The 22,564-nt window shown below is 35.2% G+C and overlaps 1 protein-coding gene across 4 annotated transcripts in view; it reads left to right on the forward strand.

The window, feature by feature from the left end:
* The window catches only part of LOC138699392 (ras-like protein), a 68,004-nt gene that overhangs the window by 35,334 nt on the left and 10,106 nt on the right, over window positions 1-22,564 (forward strand). For all 4 annotated transcript variants that reach the window (XM_069825233.1, XM_069825231.1, XM_069825230.1 and 1 more), the window contains 2 exons: window positions 10,241-10,383; window positions 19,028-19,188. In XM_069825233.1, coding sequence (XP_069681334.1) covers window positions 10,241-10,383; window positions 19,028-19,188 — 304 coding nt within the window. The remainder of the gene's footprint in view (window positions 1-10,240; window positions 10,384-19,027; window positions 19,189-22,564) is intronic.

Consider the following 22,564-nt stretch of genomic DNA (forward strand, 5'->3'; position numbering starts at 1 on the left):
TTAGCTGTGAAGCTGATACCTCCAGCCTTCTGAACATATCAGCTTATGCCTCTTTCAAAGTATCTTCAAAGTTACATTGCTCACTTTGTATTGATTAATTGGAGGGAAAGAAACCAACAATCAAGATATTTATTTTGACACTTTGAATCGAGGAGTACTTTACTCTTCCTTCAGATTTTGTACTTTACGTTGTAACAATTGCCTACTGCATTGTAAATACATTGATTTCAAACGGTGTTAATGAAGAAAACTGTGTAAAATGTGGAAATCAAAAGAAGTTGTTGAAGTTACTCTCAAAAACAGTCTGTGTAGTGATGTTGGCTTTGTATGCCCACATTCGATGGAATAAGTTAAACTTGCTGATATAATACTTTCAGGCATTATGAACTTAGTTAAATAATAATATTCACTTCGGAATATATACTGTATTTCTTTCACGTGTTAAAATACAGTATGTATACAGTATATATTCTGAAGTTATATAGTGTTAAAAGTTATATAATCAAGGTGAATAATATTCAAAGGTAAGGAATGATATCATACGTGCCAGTAAACCAGTGTATGGTAAGAGAAAATTTTAGATAAAGATGTGAAAAATGTAGACCTAAATAAGATAAAATGTAGACATTTAGGCCTAGGAAGTCCACGCCTGTGGAGTAACGGCTAGCATGTCTGGCCGTGAAACCAGGTGGCCCGGGTTCGATTCCCGGTCGGGGCAAGTTACCTGGTTGAGGTTTTTTCCAGGGTTTTCCCTCAACCCAATGTGAGCAAATGCTGGATAACTTTCGGCGCTGGATCCCGGACTCATTTCACCGGCATTATCACCATCATATCATTCAGACGCTAAATAACCTAAGATGTTGATAAAGCATCGTAAAATAACCTACTAAAATATAAAAAAAAGGCCTAGGAATAGTACAGTATGTATTGAGTATTGCATGTAATGTAATGGAATAATGTTTTGATAAACAATAATAGAACTGTCGTGTAGATATTGGAAATAAGATAAAAATATCTAATAATCAAGACATGACTCTTTGTAAGATATCTACAATGTCTTTTTATAAATGAATATTACTGAATTTTGAAAAAAAGTGGCCTAGCCTAACTGGATAAATCCATTAATTCTGGCTGAAAACCAACGTAGCCCTATGACATAAACAAATTACAATATAACAAAATGTGTTTAATATTCACGCCTGTGAATTGTATATGTGTTTGAGTTTTGTACATAGTGTAATGAAAATTTTTTATAGATAATATAAAACTATAGCATGTGGGAAATGACGAGAAGAATAATGAAGACACGACATACCCCTTACGAAACCTTGTATTAAATTACAGCAATTTTTTAAAAGATAATATTATTCAAGATTTTAAAAATATATAAGAGGATTACTTTACTTTGTTGCAAATGTAGGTATATATTTATCTATCTATAATCTGTAATGTATTATACTGACTCCTTGTACAACGTATGATTAACTTTTTAACTGTTTTCTTCTGATATTAACAATAAGCTCCCTGGTTCTGTTAGTGAAGTATGACAGCAATATGACTGACAACAGCAGACGACAGAGTGTTGCCAAGTTGAGCCTTCCGACCTTCTACTAGAGTCGACTGTGACCCTATCCATATATATATAAATTGAAATAATGGTAATTCGGTCCATCCGTTTGTGAAAGAGAGCCAAAAACATATCAGCTAATATATAAAAGTGAAAACGAGAGAGAGAGAGAGAGAGCATGCATGCGCATATACAAATGGATGTTAAATTATTTTAAAAAATAAATAGATGAAACATGCATTTATAATATTAAAGTAGCTTCTTCTACAGTCAGTGTTGTTTATTTCTATTATATTCAACATCAGCTTTCATGGGGCTGTGGAAAAATAACACAAAATTAAATAACAGTGTTGATACATTATGAAAGGCATAATCTAGAAAATACAGGCAATAAGTAGCTATTACACAGTCCAAGACCATATTATGAATGTTTTGATCCAATCGTAGAAAATGAGCAGGATGCATCTTATCCAATTGAATTTTTTGAAACCATACGGAATGCCATCACATAATTTAATACTTAATATTGAATTATCAATAATACTATTGCGAATTATTGACCCACCAAAATTATACAAGAAACAAGAGTTGGCATGAAAAAACTCAATAGGGTGGTCCTTATCAGAGGAGTAAAAATGAAACTTATTAAATTTTAATGGACTTAGGGATGAATGTGAGACGTAACAACAAAAAGAACTGTGTAAAATTTTATTACAAAAGAAACAAATTTAGAGGGCTTAAATTTTCAGACTTCTACAATAAAATATTATGTTAAACACGAATAATATTGATCATTAAAGAAAATACCAGTATTAACTTTCTTCTCATGGTATTTTAAAATTGTGCTCTTCTTTGCTTCAGGAATCCTCTTTTTATGTTCTTTTACCACCATCATTAAGTCTTGTTTCTGCTCCTCATTCGCCTTAAGAAGTTGGTTGAACTCTTGAACTCTTGCCCTACCTCACTCTGCAGTGTTGTTGACATTCCTTCAGCATTGATAAGTTCTTATATATATTTCCATTCAGTTGGGTTCTTTGAGAGGAATGCCTTGGAATTGATATAAAAAATCTCAAAAAAGAAATGTGTTAGAACCAGCTGATTGATATTGTCAATTTTTATGATAGCTCTAATATCACGATTTCTACTTCAGCTCCTACTATGTAGAGCTTCAACCATCAAACGCTTGGTTTGTGATGGGAAAATCCTATAAAAAAAAAAAAAAGCAAACCCTACAAGTTTCTCTGATAGGTACCAAAGATGTTGAACAAACTTGTTTCTGGCCACATTTGCTATCTCTGATCAGTTTCTTTATATTCATGGAGAGACTTTAGTGGACAAATATAAATCCTGGGGTTTGAAATAGCTTTTACGTAAACACTTGCCACAAATTTTCAAAACCTCGTTAATTCCCCCATCTCACTAGTCGTAAGCTTAAACTGTTCTCTAACCAAGAATATCTTGGAAGCATATATGGCTTGGTGAATGGCTATCATACGAATTCCTCTTTTTGGTGTTCCTTCTAAAAATATAGTGGTCAACTCTGTAATCATCTCTTGGTTGCTGCTGATTTTGAAGAATGTTTTCGAAGTATTTCAGAATTTCTTGACGTATATTAACAGGAAATGTTATTTTGTCCATCAAAGGAGAGAATCTTGTTTTGTCTATGGAGTCCCAGAACTTTTGAAACCGTTTGTGTGATAGTAGTCATATTCTTTAAAATAATGATCTACATTGAAAGCCCACAAGGAAACAGTACCTCACTCCAATTTTATAGCAGGGTCATTCCATACAAAATCTTAAAATTTGTAACATCAAGTTCTGCATTTTTTCAATTTTCTAGTAAATGAATGTCATAATAAGACATGATAATAAATAGTTAAATGGCCTAATATGAACTTCATCTCACCAATGGTTGAAAAGTAATGAAGGGTGAAATATTCAGGGAGTTGATATGTAGACTATTGTTAAAAATATTATTAAAATGACATGCTTCATTGTATCAACGTAAAAATTGTGCCACTACAATGATGACTATATATATTTAAACCTACTTCTGAGTTATTATGGATTTTTACTTCGAGCATGTATTAAAACTTACATTAAATTAAAGAAATGTTAATATTTTCAAATTGAATTTTTTTTTTTTCATCATGCTCTATTTTTTACGGTCTTAATCTATTACAAAAATTTTATTATGCGATCTCCAATACTTTGGGAAATATTAAATAAACCAGAATTGCAACGAAAAAACTCCGTTAATCTACTCAATCATGAACACGATTTTCAAATACTTGCGGAGTGGCATTTCTTTGGAACTAGTCACGGTAAAGGGCCCAGTGGTAGTGTAAGGGGTACAATCAAGCGACTCGCTGCAAAAACCAGGAACTCTAATTTCAACTCCTAAAGGACTGTATGATTGGTCAAAATGCAATATACAGGGAATTATTGTGTCATTCACATCCATTGAAAAACATGAAGAAGTAGTTACGAAATATAAATCCTCAAAGATTTGCCGGCCTCAAGACTGTTCCCGGGACAAGAAGTATTCACTGTGTGGTTCCAGTTAATGGAAAGTTAGCAATAAAACGCTATTCTGCTTCATCAAAAGTATCGAAACTAATTGAAATCAGACGTGTGACGCACACCGGTTGTCAACATGAAAACGCTTCACAGTGACCAGCAGCAGTGATGGCGCATGGCGCAGCGGCATAGATCACCCTTTACACGGCGAGTTGTTTTAATTTATAACTTTCTTATTTTTGAAGATCCCATTATGAAAATTTGACAGCGTAATGAAAATGCTCAGTAAATTGTCATTTAATTTTTTTATATGAATTGAAATATTCGATTTTATGTAATGGTGTTTTTTTTAATATATTTTTGAATTTCTTTAAACACAATTTTCAGAGCTGCACTGAATTATAGTATCTTAATAACCTATTTTGTAAGCTATCTAACGATATCTTTAAAAAAAAATTTGTAATTATTCTTATGGTCAGAAAACAAATTTAAAATAGAGATATGTGCTCAAATAAATATATTTTAACTGCCCATTACATTTAAACGGTAGCTGTCGCAAATATAATTTTGTACATGATTAATATATACGACATAAAGAGTTGAATGTACAATTTTTAACAAATTTGAAGATATGAATGTTTTTCGTCATACTGTTTTGCATGGGATTACCCAGCAATATATTAATAACAAAAGATATCTTCTCACAGAGTCTACCAGCATAACTTGCTAAATGGCAGGGTTTATCAATATAGCCAAGAATTCAAACAAATAAATGTAAATTGAAGGCATTTAAGTCAAAGCATTGTAAAATATATAATAATAATTTGTTATTTGTGGGTAATTGGGTATGTTTATTAATATGCTAAGTTGAAAATTTTGGACTATGGTAGCTACCTCTAAATATGATTTTATTTTTGTAAAATTTTGTAGACATTCATTTTACACCATTTGTCACAATTTCCAAGGGTAGCTCAATAATATTTAATAACTTCAAAAATAAGGGCCACCCTAAAACTCATACAAAACGTAATAGAAGTGACAACATTAACTGGCAAAATAAAAGGAGATGTTTTTATTCCACGTATTCCTGTGATTAGCATTCATAATGATCATATTAAAATAAAGCTCAAAGTTCCAGGCATGAACTTAGAAACTCCGTGTTTTTCACGTCGTCAACCATGTATGTAGCTTGCTTTGGAATGGGTACGCCTAAACAGTTATATATATGCTGTGTTTATGCAGTAGAGGGTAAAACGAATTGTATGCATATCAAAATGCAATTCATTGATACTTTTGCCATATTGCTAATCTAGTATATGATTGTACTGAAAATAACAGTATATTATTAATTCTAAAATATTTCGTCAGCCCCTCAAAATGTTGTTGTTCATGTCCAAAATGATTGCGAAATTATATCTGTATAAACATGTTGCCAATGTAGTATATTAAGCCTATTGGAAACAACATTCTCCTAATTTTTAAAATATATGTTCCTCAAAATATTATTCTTTAGGTCTAAAAATGACTTATTGCGAGATGATTATCATAAAGGCAAAGGTGTCGCACTATATGGGGAGTATACACCAGCAAACAAGTGGATTCATGATCATAAGGGCTTATTGTGTGCTAAATGGACAGAAACAATTAAAATGACAGCAGATGTGTCTGGACCATGTTCTCCGTCAGGCAGATCTCAAGACGGTACCTTGTGTTGCCATTGCTGCAGAGAGCACCAAACTCTTGGGCACCTGTCTGTATGGGGAGATACTGCGCAATAGTAGGCACCATCACATTCAGGGCGCGATGGCTCATCTCTGAGGGATCATGGCTACACCATCTATGAGGTTTCTCATCTGGCCACAAATGGCAGTACTCGGCACTTAGATATAATTGTGTTTAAACCAAACTCAAATCAACTTTATGAATCATGAGAAAATTAAAAGTTAAAGTACAAAAAATTTAATGGAGTTTTACTGTATGTGGAAAATGTGCAGTAGTTATAACATGACAAGTAGAAGCACACTTAACAAATGGCTTAGCTTAACAAAACAAATAACACAATAAGCATTGTACAAAAAATCGTTTTATAAATTAGGCACTCAATGCTGTTCTGACTGTATGCGATGAGTTTTTTTTTTCAAACTATAAAACTTTCTAGAGTCAAAACATTAAAAGTGTTACAATTTTTAGAATACCAGTGTGGTGTCATCTTCAATATCCTTCGAAGATGGCACCACACCAGTGTTGAAACTGGGCCTGCCTGTCATGAAGGTACATTACCTTTTTTAAAAATTGTAACACTTCTAATGTTTTAACTCTAGAAAGTTTTATAATTTTAATCAAGTGTTAAAGCGAATAATAAACAGTGGGTTTCTTTGAGTCTGAATTTGTATTATTGCAATTCATCAACAATTTAAATACAAGAAGTGTTGAAATAGCCTACATTATAAAAAAAAAAGGGCAATAGAAAAATTGCCGGTCACAGTTATGTCTACACAAGCTAATGTGAAGGGTCGGGGAAGAAACATCAATGTCCAAAATAAGATGTTCTGGGAAAATGACATTTTAACGCTTGGATATCGACTGCTCTTTCCTCGCAGTACATATCTTCAAACCTGTTTTACATTGCTTATTAGCGCGTGGTGACTCGACAGGCTCATAGTACTCCTGAAAGTGAACAGAGTGTACTTACTGAAATAAAAAATGTCAAAGGTGGACGTTGACAATTTTAATAATCCCGTGTGGTGACTGGGGTTAAAGAATGATCCCAACGTAGTCCATGCGTGTCGTAAGAGGCAACTAAAATGGACACCCAGTGCCTGGGGGTATAACGCATCACACTGCCTTCAGGGGATATAAATATGGGCAATGGAAAGGTTACCCATCAAACCACTTCACATTGGGCTAATCATCCATGTGGAGGTAAAAATGATTCAGAGATTTAAACGTAGCCTCAGACTGGATGGATCTGTACGACGACGACTGCAATGGAAAAGGAAAGTGAGATTTGGAACAAGGAATGAGTAGTAATAGACAGGAGTGGCAGAGATGGATAGACCAAGGTTGACAGCATAAGGGATGGATGAAGAAGATGATGATGATTCTAATAATTTATCTGCAAACGTAACATATTTTACGAACACTAAAGCTGTTACAAGTTCAACAGTCAAGAATAAGTAATACAATATAACACAATTCATCCATTTAACATAGATATAATTAGCTTACCAATGAAGGAATTGACCTTATTCGGAGAAAAATTGCTAAAAGAATGAAATTAACGTAGTAATGGTCTTCACAATCTAAATAATGAAATAACTTTCTGCTCTTAATATCTTAATAAACTGGTTGGAGTCGACGGCAATTCAGAAGGCAGTAGTCTGCTAGCGTTTGCGTTGAGAGAGACAGATAGAGAGAGCAAGGCAGTGTACAACATTACCACATCGTACTTCACTCACACGTGCAATACAAATAGCGCAGGAGAGAATTTAAATTATCAAAAGACAATAATGACCTTAGCCATTGATTACTGTAAACATGACACCAAACAAATCCTTTTTCTTTCACTAACAATATTGTTTGCATGGTTCTCAATCCCACAACACATGCTTCTGCAGTCGTTTCTTGCGTGTTGGCAACGTTGTAGCCAGCATCAAAATGGCTGGCAGCGTTCTGCTCGTCAACATTTTTAAAATACTTATATGCCTTATACACTATTTTCCGCACCTGCTTGTACAGTACTTGTCTTTTTACAGTCTCTTCTTCCATTTATTTATCTTACACACACATACAGTAAATGTTAGTTTTACTTATTCATTGTATTGAAACACTCACATGTGAAAAAAAGAACTCGGGAAGTACTTGTTATAGACTGATTCCAATTGGTTCTACTGCACAAGCTTGTGACGTCACATACCAGAAATGGTACGGCGCATATAGCAGTTGACCACCTTCCGAAATGCTGTCTAGTCTAATAGAATATAAAATAACATGTTACGTTATCTAAAAACATAATTATATTACTAATTTAAATGTAAAATTCCATATTATCTACATTTGTCCGTGTATTCTTTAAATGAATAAATACTTAACATAACCAATGTAATTTACAAAATTTGTAATTTTAGCTGCTATACACATTATATAAATTATTTATATCAACACAAGTGCATATTTGAAGAAATATGATGTGTGATGGAAATTGTCTTTATCAGTAATAGGCTTCTTACATTCTACCTTTTTTTTGGGGTCGAAGGAGATGGCTCCACAGGATCATTTTTTCCTGCTGTACTTTTCTCTTTTGCACAGATTCTCTAGACCAAACTTAGAGAAGTGTCACAGACCTTGACAGTGGCTTTCTGCGTTGATAGTAGGACACTTAATGTCCTCACGGTTTTTAAGTTCTTTGAAGAAACAGTGAAGTTGATAAATTTGAAGAAACAGTGAAGTTGATAAATAATGCCTTTAGTATGCCTTCTGATATCAGGACATGAGACATAATAGCGATTACTTGGATAATTAATATGTAAAAATATTGTTTATAAAGAGATATATTTGCGAACAAACTGTAGTACAGTAGTATCACAGACGAGCACTTGTCAGTAACTAATGTTCAAATGCAGCGACAGGTCATAAACCGCTAGAGAAAGTGTGGGGTGAGTTGTTTACTTACAAAACCAAAAACCCGCCTATTTCTTCTGCCTCTAGTATAACATTGTCCACTGTACTTCATGTGTGTTCTTTCTACTTCAACAAGCTACATTAGCCACTGGCCCAACATTGTCCACTATACTTCTCATGTGTTCTTTCTACATCAAGGAACTATATTAGCCACTGGCCCAACATTGTCCACTGTACTTCACCATATGTTCTTTCTACTTCAAGGAACTACATTAGCCACTGGCCCAACATTGTTCACTGCACTTCTCTGTGTGTTCTTTCTACTTCAAGGAACTATATTAGCCACTGGCCCAACATTGTCCACTGTACTTCACCATATGTTCTTTCTACTTCAAGGAACTATATTAGCCACTGGCCCAACATTGTCCACTGTACTTCACCATATGTTCTTTCTACTTCAAGGAACTATATTAGCCACTGGCCCAACATTGTTCACTGCACTTCTCTGTGTGTTCTTTCTACTTCAAGGAACTATATTAGCCACTGGCCCAACATTGTCCACTGTACTTCACCATATGTTCTTTATACTTCAAGGAACTATATTAGCCACTGGCCCAACATTGTCCACTGTACTTCACCATATGTTCTTTCTACTTCAAGGAACTATATTAGCCACTGGCCCAACATTGTCCACTGTACTTCACCATATGTTCTTTCTACTTCAAGGAACTATATTAGCCACTGGCCCGACATTGTTCACTGCACTTCACTGTGTGTTCTTTCTACTTCAAGGAACTATATTAGCCACTGGCCCAACATTGTCCACTGTACTTCACCATATGTTCTTTCTACTTCAAGGAACTATATTAGCCACTGGCCCAACATTGTCCACTGTACTTCACCATATGTTCTTTCTACTTCAAGGAACTATATTAGCCACTGGCCCAACATTGTCCACTGTACTTCACGGTGTATTCTTTCTACTTCAAGGGACTACATCTAAAGATTTTTACATTTTGTGAATCTAAATTATTTAGAAATATGTAAGACGTATGATAGAAATAAGAGTTACTCTTTTGAGAACTGCTGTGAGTCACTTAACTAATAGAAATGGGTAGACTGTGAGATTTGTGGTGAACAAGAACTGAGACATATTATCTTCTCGAAGTACAGTTTTCCATGCTTACACTCATCATTGTCATATTAATTTTTGTTATTGAAATATCATTATCTAGGACTGTTCCTCTTTTCTTTACTCCCTTCACCCTCTTTGTCCCTTGTGGCAGCTCACAAATGGTGAGAAGATTTCTAAAAGGAAAAAAAAAAAAAGAAATTTAATGTTGAAATGTTGAAGCTAAACATTGGTAATGCAATATAGCTGTGTTGTAAATACTGACATAATATACCGGTAGATTTAATTTTTATGTTTTTATTTTTAAGTATTTCAATTTATTTTTTCATTGGGTATTATTTCTTTGTCCAATCACTATTTTATTAATACCTGGTGTGTATAATTGTGTATTCATTTTCCAGTGCCATGCGGGATCAGTACATGAGAACTGGGGAAGGTTTCCTACTTGTATTTGCTGTAAACAATGCCAAATCCTTTGAAGATATTAGTATGTATCGAGAACAGATTAAAAGGGTTAAAGATGCAGAAGAAGTTCCCATGGTTTGTAAGTATTTTTTTTTGGTACTTGATCTGTGAAGGGCGTGAGTTTTACCTTGTGTAGTGTTGTTTTACTAATACAACATCCTATTTATTTTGATTTTTGTACTTTGCTTTCTAGATTATATGAATTGTGTCAAGCTATTGCAGTTCTAAACTGGGGGAGGGGGGGGGAAGTAATCTTTGAAGAGTTATATATCATGTTCAGCAGATTAAATTGAGGGGGGGGGGAATATTACGGTAGTTCAGAGAATTAATATTATTGAAATTAATTTGCTTTTGAGTGTTATGAGTAAGTAATATAATTATAAGATGATACAATTTTTGCATTGAACTTTATTCATTACATGTAGAAAGAGTAATACATTTTCATTAAGTAAATTAAGTACAGTGACAAACATGCTATCTTTCTTTACATCCATATTGTTTTCAGTGCAACTTGATCATCACTGAACTTAAATGCTTCAGGTTTATTTTTGTCTCTGTGACGTCATATACTGCCAGATCGTGGCTAATGAGAAAGACAGGCTAAGGCGTGACGTCACATTCTTAGTCACAACATGACTGACATTGAACAAATTTCAAATTAAATGCACGTTTAACATGCGTTTGTTATAACAATTCCTTTGTTTTTTAGAACTTTAAACATGTATTTATATTAGGCAATTGTCAGGATGGCCATGACTAGACTGTGTGACTCCGATTCGCACTCTAGCCTATCTTTCTCATTAGTCACGCTGCCAGGTGTAAACAGATTTAGTAACTCAGGTCTCTGTTTTGCCATTGTCCAAGAGCTCAAATATCGCTAAAAATTTATTTTGTTAAATCACTATATTAAAAGTATTTAAATGCCAAATATTTCATAGGCCCTAACAATGCCGTTAATTTCCCATGATTTAGGATTAGGAACTGCAGCTGACCTTAAGACCTTAAAATCAATATTTATTTTGTATTATATAACAACAATATGTTCAAATTATGGACTTAGTATAAAGAAACACGACTGCAGAAAGATTATTGATAAATAAGCACCAAGTTACTTTGCACTTGTAATTATATTTTCTAAATATATTCTCCTGATCGGCCAGCCATATTTGTTTTGTAAGTCACTGGAATGTGGTAGTTGTCTACTAATTCCACAGAAATCAATTTTCAGGTTTGATAATTTGTGTTGACTTCTGTTGGATTGGTGAATGAAAGAGTCACCGAAATTCTGCTAATCATTCTTTCAGGACATTTCTCATGGAAGACTGTTATCATTACACAGTCTCGAGCATTCCGCCAAGCGCTCAGGTGCTTAAAAGTGTCATGACTCATGCAGTCAGGCATAGACTAGTTACTGAATGACTGCATCTATAGTTGTGGCAAAATATTTCCAGAAAGTGATGCAAATGACAAAATAGTAAAGAGATATCGAAGTGTTACTTCATTAGTGCTTAAATGAATATTAATAGTGAATCTGACTTAGATAAAGCAATTTGGAGACATAATCTGACCATGCAAAATTCCGAATACAACGATTTTTTATCAGTGTAAAAAATATATATAGGCTACACACATATTGTGTTTCAAAATTATAACACTTTCAAACAATTAGTACTAAGTATTAATGACAAATTATCATGGTACACGTCATTTGATAGTCAAAGTTTCAAGTTCTAAGTTTCAAAAAACGTATTATTTCTGTTGCCACAACATACGAGGATGGATCGGAAAGTAATGTACAGTAATTTTTTTCTGCATTGGTATTGCAGCTGGGATGTTGATATTTCAGCAAGATATATAGCACATGGATAATAGAATATATTTTTCTGCAGGTTTCTGTGATTTGCATATCCCAGTTGAGATTATTATCCACGTGAATGCCAAGATTTTTTACTGAACGGAAAGGAATATGTACTGTACTTACTTTAATGGGTGAAGTGTCGAAGAACGAAAGCTTGCTTCCATATTTTAGAGAAAATTGAAGTGATATCCAGTATCTCAGGCTCTATTACAGTGTTCCGCAACCTTTTTTAATCTTTGGCACACCTACATTTTCAAACACAGAATTTATACGGAAACAGGGAAATTAGTAATATTTGGGGTAACCATAAATGCTGCTTTTAAACAGAACACAAATATAATCATTAAATATGCGTATATTACTTTGCTACTATATATTCTTATCATACGCAATTATATGAATAAATCCACATGCAATGACATTCTCATTTATTTTAACTCCAGATGTAGTCGCATTCAATTAAAGGATGTAAAGTGATTTACAAAACCTAGTCAAAAAAAAAAAAGAAAAAAAAAACATTAAAATGCATACCTGTTAGTGAGATATTTGAGCCTGTTTTGTTGCACATATCAAAGCAATCCTTGGAGCAACTGATAACTAAGCAACTTTCTCCATCTACTGCCCGCAGTCTCTAGCGTTTTTCAGTTTTGATATCATTTAATGCTGAGAAGCTAAGTTCACATAAACATGTGGTTGAAAATGGCAGAAGCAATTTCATGGACAAGCTGATAGTACAGAATATTCAGTCTTTAACGGGAGCCAGAAAGTGTCCAGCAGAAACACGGAGAATTTAATTTTAAGGGTTTCGTCTGCTCTCAAGGCGATCAACTCTTCCTGGGCTTGTGAAGATAGAGACGTTTCAGTGTCACTTGTATTGAAGGGATCGCGAATCCAGTCCCATTCATGACCATAAGTAGGAAAATTTTCTCCAAACTTGTCGTGAAGAACTTTTAAGTGCTCTACAATTAACGGAATGAACGTCACATGAACCGCTTTCAAGATATTCCAACCACAACTTCAATTTTCCTCTGAAACCTTCAATTTTACCCCTAGTGCTTAATATATTCTCCTCTTTACCTTGCATTTTTCCTTTCAGTTCATTTAAATGGGAGAAGATATCTGACAAGTAGGCTAATTTAGATACCCAGTTTTCATCAGAAAATAATGCAGCAAATTCATGATTATGTGAAATTAGAAATGTTTTCAGCCCTTCATGAAGTTCAAAAACTCTCGAGAGTGCTTTGCCACGTGACAACCATCTAACTTCAGTGTGAAACAGAAGAGACATGTGATCAGAACCCATTTCTTGACAAAGGGTTGAAAACGGGCGCGAGTTAAGGGGACGTAACTTCACAAAATTAAAAATGTTGATAACATTGTCTAGGACTGTCTTAAGAGGTACCGGCAATGTTTAGGCAACAATCGATCCTTGATGTAGAAATCAGTGATCGAATCTGATTTTAGATTAATCTCCCGAACCTTAGCTTTGAAACATTTCATTTTTCCAGTCATCGCCGCAGACACTAACACATTCTTCCCACGCTAAATTATTTTCCCGAATGTATGTATCTGTAACGTGACGTAACACTACTTTAGATATTTTCGTAATTTCACCAACATTTTCTTCACTTTCATGTTCTTTGGGTCGCTTCGTTATAAACTTATGCATGTTGGATTATATTGATTCACTTCAAACTCTGCACAACACACTCACAAGAAGCAAGAGAAACTACTGAAAAACATATTTGTTCTCAGGTTTTCCTAAAGCTGAATTTCACAGTACCGTTACCATTTATTGCTGCAGTAAATAGCCGCTATTGTAGCTCGTACCACTCCACCGCATGAATGAGGCTCAACTTTCTTTGTCTGAGAAGGGTTGCCTTTTGTTCACTCATATTTACAGTGGGCGGTATGGGGTGAGTGCCTCTATTACTTCTTGGAACTAAGGACGTTACGTTTTGTCCTGAACTATAATAACTTAACTCTTAACATTCCACCAAAATGAAATATTGGGACGAAATGTGCAATGCTCATGGTTTCGAAAAATATTTTAATATATTTTTTTAAGTTTCATATTATCTCGCGGGAAACCTGGTCCTAAGAATTGGCACACCAGTTGTGGAACTCTACTCTATTACTCATTTTCATCTGCAAATTGTAGACTACAGGCTGCGATGAAAAATACATTTAAAACATAGAGACTACTTTATGTGTATAAACTGTTTGGAAACGGCAACACAGATTATAAAATAGCATTAAGCCTACTACTTTAACTTCAGAAAATGTAGATATCTTTACAAAGGGCTAATAACAACAATCAACATATATCAACTTTATGATTAATTGATTGATTGATTTAAAAATGAAAGTAGCAATAATAACTAAGTTTCGTTAACATGATTGAAAAAAAGAAAAAAAAAAGATTACTGACAGACTGCAAAAAACTTCGTTAGTACTGTAGTTCAGTAACATAAGTTAGATGACACTAGTCAACACTTTTTCCACACAAACAGGAAATAAAAAGGTAGGCCTATAATTTTCCAAATGTCAAGCCAAGACCATATCAACAGTTTAGGTTACGAAAACTAAATAGTGGTATTAACAAAGACTAGTGAGCAATCACACATGTGATTATTGTGATTGTGTTTGAATCACACAATCACCAACTAGGAAAAGTGTTCTGAAAATTATCTGTTGTAATGCATTAAAATGGATTTGAGAGAGGTGGGATATGATTGTAGAGACTGGATTAATCTTGCTCGTGGTAGGGACTGATGGCGGGCTTATATGAGGGCGGCAATAAACCTCCGGGTTCCTTAAAAGCCGTAAGTAATGCTTGTTAAAATTCATTTCATTTGGGATACACAGATTAAACCTCAAAATCTAATTCTAACATGTATGTTCTTCACCTTGTAGTCCGCACTCCAATGAAGACACAATGCTTACTCATGATACAGCAAGGAATCAACACAAAAACAATCCAGAATGCGATAGTACCATTCACCATGCCGTTCTCTCGACATGTAAACAGCATTATCAAATGTCAGAATATGCTGGGATGGTATTCTCACAAGACTTATTTTTAATGTCTTTATTTAATTTTGTATTTTCTACTTAAGGCCTCAAAACATGGGGCTCTATGAAGCACTTGCCTGTAGCATATGCTGCTAGTGTTAATCCAATACTGGACCAGACGTAAAGCATCCTCGCCTGGTGATTTAAAGAGTAAAATGCTACGAATAGCCCATTTGATTCCTTCATAAAATACAATTACTTTAGAAATCCACATGTCGTGGTATCTTGCTCAACATCATTCTTTAGCTGCTCCTCAGTTGTGGTGGTAAATCCCCATTTGGAAGAGATATAGGTCCTAGTCTGTGCAGACTGGTCTTTGGGCAGTCTTGCTGCAGGCTTCCTCCTTTGATTCCTAGTCTTATATTTAAGATCTTCCTGGCAGACCTGTAAGCCTCCAAGTCAGAATGAATAGCCTCCTTACTGAGGCTCGGTGTTTTTCCAAATTCTTGGTCCACCAGGATATTTTGAAGTTGGGTTCCTCATAAGCTTGAATGATACTGTACAGATGCCTCTAACTCTAAATCATTAGTATAGTTGAAAGGCAGAAATATATCCATACCTATCCTTAATTTCTCTCAAAAGACGTCCCAATTCGCAGATCAGGAATTTCGACAGTTTTCGTTAAAGCTAGATTCGAATCTTAGCTTAAAAATTATGCGCTGATAATCAGATAATGAGTCAAGTGAGGCCACAAAACCATTCATGAATCTTATCTCTTAATGTCTGAGAGCAAAGAGTAAGCTCAGTAACATCTTGTGTACTGTTTGGTATCGAACCTCTATTTATAAATTTCAGCCCATTTGACCCAAGGAATTAGAGCAGAGGTGCCCCTCTGGGGTTAGTGTCCCCACTCCCCCATACACAACCCACAAGTAGCGGCAGCTTCAGATCCATGCTGAAAGTAGGCAGAACAGATGACTAGTATTCTGGTTCCATCATACTAGATGTCATTACATCTCTGCTAGCAAGAATTCTTTTATGTATACCATCGTATAAGAGGCAAGATCAGATGTGTAGTAATGCATTGCACCACCTGCACTCGAGCTTTCCATACCTTTAACTTGTCCCTTATACACCCAGGGTTCTTGTATCTGAGTCTTAGAGTCTTTTATACAATAAACCTAATGATGCAGACCCATGTGGATGGTTGATCTGCAAAAACTTTATTGTCAACTTACCTCATAAGTTGTTTTCTCCAGCAACATCGGTGTGGGCTCCAGATATCCGTCTGCACCATGGATGAGAGCCCAGCACCCCTCTCAGGTCCAGGCTTTATTGCTGCACAGGACCTCAATTGATTAAGAACTCTTGCTGATCCCCTTTTTTACTGAACATCGTCCATCCATCATCATGGGCAAACTATGTGCATTGTTCAGATCCCTCTACTGACTCAGCCTTGAGCACACTGGTTTCTTCTTCTTACGACCCAGGAGGGTTACTGTGACCCTGGTTGCTTTATAGTAGGGTCAGAATCCAACCTTATTGATTGTGGGTCCAACCCCAGTACTAATCGAAATTCTTTGGCTCCTCCTTGCTTTCATAAACGCGCAATTTGGAAGCCTTCAGATCTCAATTAAGTTTTTCCAAGATTCCAAGTGCATCCTGAGTTAGAGGATGTTTTCTTCCTGGTGTCCAGAGCGTTGTCTTGCAGTTCAGGAAGCTTGGAGGCCTCCATTGCTATCAGATTCTCCTGCCCAAGGTTTGATTTGGCTGATATGGCTACAAAGCCATCTATGCAAGTGACAGCAGGCATCCCCTCCACAGCGTGGTAGACTCAAACGACGTCCTTTGGCATCCCAATCAGTAAATCCCAAGACAACATACTGGTGAGGAATAAGCTCGACCGTGGAGACATGTAAGTCACCTCTGCATGTTGTGCCACATCGTGATCTCTTGCCTTGCCAACAGAAGTCTGATCTACAGTTTCCTGTTTTTCAGATCTTCGAGATGTGGAAAATCGAAGCAGAGAACTAGCAGTTGCAGCTTTCGCTGCTTCCCTTCACCCCACAGCTTTCGTCTGATGCTTCCTTCTCCTTTGTTTCGGCTTCAGAATGTAGGATCTCTTTTCCTTACCCTTGTCTTTTGGATTCGATAAGACTAATACTGGGTCTTACGGTAGTGATAGAATCTTGGATGAGCCCTTCCCAAATACAGGAAAGATAGTTTCATTTCTAGGCTCTCAGGTAGATACCAGTAGAGAGACTGCCCATCCACCAGTCAGCCTTCAGTGGTGTAAGCCTGGGGGTCCACCTGTCAGCCTCAGCCCCAGGGACTACTGATGTAGAGCAGGCTAGCTTCTATCCTGGATGTGTTAAACAAACGATTGAATATGAAGACAAGCATTACAGCCTGTTGATTGTACTCAGTGGTACAGCTTGTGAATCTCATGCAGGAGGACGACTTTTATAAGAAATTGGTTTTTAGCAATAAAGCTATTTCTTTCTGAGTGGTTAACAGACACAATGTGCTAATTGGAGGGTTGTAAATCCCTCACATTTACGTGGAACACATCTGTGATTGACCAAAACTTCATGTTTTCTGCGCACTTTCCAAATTGAAGATATGCAATCCTTTCTTTTCTCTGATGGGGTGGACCTCCTGACATTGTTGGCTGTTGCAGAGTGTTAGTGCTGATTTCATTTATCATCAAAATGATGCTCCACAGAGATGTCCAGCAGCGCTTATCTTGGTCTCCACACATCAAGGATTCTGTGTTCGTGCAATTGTTGCTGACAAATCTCACAGATCTGTAGACCTGTATCTCACAGCAGTCAGTATCAGTAGAGACACCTGCACCATTTGTGAGATACTGACTTGATGTCTGCAGGGTGACAGAAGGGAATGCAAAAAGAAACTATCAGGAAATTCATTTAGATACACTATGTACATAATTTTCAAAAGATACTACTTGTAATACATAATTTCGTTCAAAGTTATAACCTAAAAGAAAGACGTTTATATATGACTTCTTTTTATTTGCAGAATGAATTGTCTTTATGGAACAAATTAATGTTGATAATCAAAGCTCCAGTGTATTATTATTATTATTATTATTATTATTACTACTACTACTACTACTAAATAATAATAATAATAATAATAATAATAATGGTTTATTAGTCTCCACATATGATCCATATATCTTATTGTTGTCTATCATCTGATATCTTCATCTGCCCTAAACTTTTCTCCTGTTCACCATTCCTTCCAGCGCATCCTTCAGTAGACAGTTTCTTGTCAGCCAGTATCTTAGCCAATTTTTTTTTCTTGTTTATATTTGTAGTGAATAATTATTTCCCTAGATTTTGGGCAGCCAGAGTGCAGTATTGACCAAATATCTAATATGGAAGTTATGAAAACGGAAATTTTATCTTTCTGCTGTTCATAATCCTCCCTTACGTGATTGTGTTCGATTTATATTCACATTTACTGACAAATGGATGTTGATTTTTAGGGGTTAAATTGTACTGTTATAAAGCTCGTCTTGGAAAGTGCTGCTGTATCCAAATCTACGTGGACCTGCCCTGGGGTGGCAAAATTTTGAGAATAGAAAATCGAGTTGAAAACAAATTTTCGATATGTTCCTACTTCACAGATTCTTGCATTAGGCAGTGACATGTATGATCAATTGTTACATGTAATTTTTTTCTACAGTTTGACTGCTAAATGTCTAAGATTTTCATAAGTTACTTGCTGGGGGGGCATTTTTTGGGCCCATGGGTGTAGCACTACCTAAATATGGGGCTAGCTGTATCTTTTGTGTAATTTGAAATGTCTTGTCTTTTTTCAGTGGTTGGTAATAAATGTGACCTCCCAACACGAGCAGTGGAAATGAATCAAGCACAAGAAGTTGCTAAGCAATACATGATTCCCTTTGTAGAAACATCGGCCAAAACAAGACTTGGAGTGGACGATGCCTTCTACACGTTGGTGCGAGAAATTAGGAAAGATGTACGTATAACACCAGAATTATTATTATTGTGACTACGGATATCATTCAGTTTTATGTGTGTGCACGTGCATGCGTGTTATTGTTATTGTCGAAAAATCGGAATAAAGAACAACTTCTGTTCAAAATTGGTTGCATTTGCTATAATTATTTATGATATGCAACTAATAATGGTGAAGTAGAAACTCGTTGATTTTATAACAACCTACAAAAGTTTTGAACAGCCAACAAAAACGATTAGGAGATTTTAATGCTTGAATAGGAAACTCCGAGATAGAAGAGAACAGAACAAACCCACAATCAGAGTGCAAGTGTTTCAGGTTAAGTCTTGTTTTCACGCTCCCATGTTAATTCTTTATTGTCGATAATTAAGAGCCCCTCTGGGGGTCTCTTACTACTCACACATGGATCACATTCTGGAAATCATGGAGGAAGTTCCTCCCAATACATCATTTCCGATTGAGCAACAACTTCCGACCATTTCTAATCCCCTTTTACCACTTAGAGCTAATGAAAACCAGGATAGTTCTGGCATAATGAAATCTCAGCTGTCTTATCGATATATATTTTCAGATTCTGGATCCTTCTTTGTCACTATTAGAAGCAAGTCTGCGAACATTAATAAGATGCACTCGAAGTTCGGTAAATGGCTATACACTAATCACTATGACGTGTTGCAAATTTTCAAGTCAGGATATAATCAACTTGAAATACATTTCACCTCTGCTGATAAGGCTAACAAATTCCTCGATTCTGATTTTGACGAGCTGTTTCAGACGAAGTCATTCATACCCAATTACAATATCATGGTGCATGGGGTGATTTGTGGAGTTGACCCAGACATTTCAGTCACGGACATTATAAACGATATTTCGGTGTCTGAAGGATTTACGATCACCAATGTATACTGCCTGAACTATAAATCAATGGACGAGAATGGAGAAACGACTTATAAACCTTCCTCCAAAGTTAAACTTACATTTCGATCACAAAAACTCTCTCAATATGTGGTCTTATATTATCAGAGACGTGTAGTGCATGAGTATAAGGAGCAAATTATACACTGCAGTAATAATTGTATTTGATTATGTTCATAACAGCTGTTGATGTTTTTATTGTCGGACTGTACCAACATTTCTCCAGTTGACTCACCACACATCAAGACTGAGCAGATCGCATTCAAGACACACAAGCGTCCTCACCTGAAAACTGTGATGTTTCGTCAGACGGGTTATACTTACACGGTATTCTGAAGTATAGTGTTAATCTTTATCAAGAGCATACTCATAATCACAAACTGTGGATTTTGTTTTAAAAGTGAACTAAATTAAAAACATTAACTTCGTCTATACTATATATTGGTTTTATAAATTAAATTAAAATAGCTTGACATGACATATCAAAAGAATTAAATGTTACAGCTATTGAATAAAAAATAATAGTATGCTTATAACTTATGCCGTGAAACTTCAGAATAGTATGCACGCTTATATATAGTATTACCTTCCTGAAAAATTGATTATTTATTTAGGGCATATTCGTATAGGTTATGTTGTAAATAACATGCAGAAAACAATGGCAAAACTATCTTGATGCACATGCATCATTTATGATTTGCACTTGATTCGCAAATCAATTCTGACTGTCAGAAATCGATTTGTGACAGTTTGACATGCTGTACGAACAGTTTGAGTTTGAAGTTTGTGCTGTGCGAACAGTAAATTCCATGTGCGCATGACCGGAACTGTTCAAACCAGTTTGGAATTGCTGTGCAAACAAACCTATAATATAACCCTTTCTGTCTAATTTTGATATTCTCCAGTGCCCTGTCATTCCATAGCTACATTATGATGCCATATAGAAATTATTATAGGTTATGTTTCCTGTATTTACCTTATATTCCTATATTCGCAATTATACATTATAATTAAGCATAATATCATGTATGATACGCCCGCACATTCAATTTCTATTTTAATTAGTTAATTTATTACGGTACTGGGTTGTATTGAATTGTATTTATCGACTATCTATTAGGGGAAGTAATATAACCGTATGTACATTTCATAGGAGGGACTGTGGTGAATTTTATACCTACAAGTAAGGAAGGTAACCGTGTTCTGAAGTTTATTCTAAATATATTCTTTATTTAATCTCAAAATAGCTTTTGTTCTCAACTTAAAATGTTGACGCAAACAGGTTATGTTAACATGGTGAATTCTCTTCACATTAAAATAACACAGTTTTATAATTATTCCTGCAACATATTATGCAACAAGTAAATGGAACTTATGCACACATTACACTAAATAAGAATTTAATTGTATTATTTATTTGTTTCTTACTCTTGCTGGGTTGTACTGAATTGTATTTACCTACCTACCTACCAGAGGAAATAACATACAACCAAACATACACTAATTTCATAGAAGGGACGGGACTGTGGTGAATTTTCTACCTACAATTAAAGAAGGTACTTACTTTGAAATATACATAAATGAACATAAGTTTTAAAACAGAAAACCTTCAGAATTAGGCTTATAGTCCTAACCTTGTTCCGAAAAATTGAAACTCGGATACAACATGAAACAGAAAAATGAGAAAGTGCAAAAATATGCGTTTTAGGGTTTGAATTTAAAGATTACTTGAAAAGATAAATGATTTATTTTTTTATTTTTGAAAACATTCTGTTGAATCTCTGCATTGGTTACTAGTTGCGCTGCGCTATTTTTCCTCTGGTATAGACATACTGAAAACGATTGAAGATTTCGAAGGTGTCCGTAAATCTACTATAAACCTATTGTGCATTGTACTGTGTGTGGCAGACAGTCTCCTGGTAAGATTTACTATGGGGCCTGATTTATAAACACGCTAATAACATTATCTAATTTTAATAGACTCGTAAAAATAATTTTATTGTTTGACTGAATTCTGTTTCATAAATATTCTAGGCAACACATAAAATACGCACACTAATATTATTACTTCATTACTCAGTTGATTCTGTATGGAGTTAGTCGCGAATGGTCATGCAAGATTTAGTTTGGTTGCATTGTGGTTGGGAGTATAACGTTGGCAGCCAGCATTAAGAAACTATTTGAGGTTAAGTCTTACGAGCATACTGAAGTACGCGGTATTGGTCTTCTTTTAGGTTTTATTATGATACTCTCGCTGATATCGAAGAACAAAGATGTTTCTTAATGAAGAATCTCTACGAGCGTCAGCTATTTTAAGTCAATAATATAATTAAACAGTTGCGATGTTCTTCTTTTCTTTCCTAGCAGTAATACCAATCGTATTCCTCTACAGTTTAACTTAACCGAGACTCTGTAATACGACACGTTGAGTTAAACTTATGGTTAGGTTTAACATAAGCTT

The sequence above is a fragment of the Periplaneta americana genome, chromosome 5, assembly GCF_040183065.1.
Source record: "Periplaneta americana isolate PAMFEO1 chromosome 5, P.americana_PAMFEO1_priV1, whole genome shotgun sequence".
NCBI lineage: Eukaryota > Metazoa > Arthropoda > Insecta > Blattodea > Blattidae > Periplaneta > Periplaneta americana.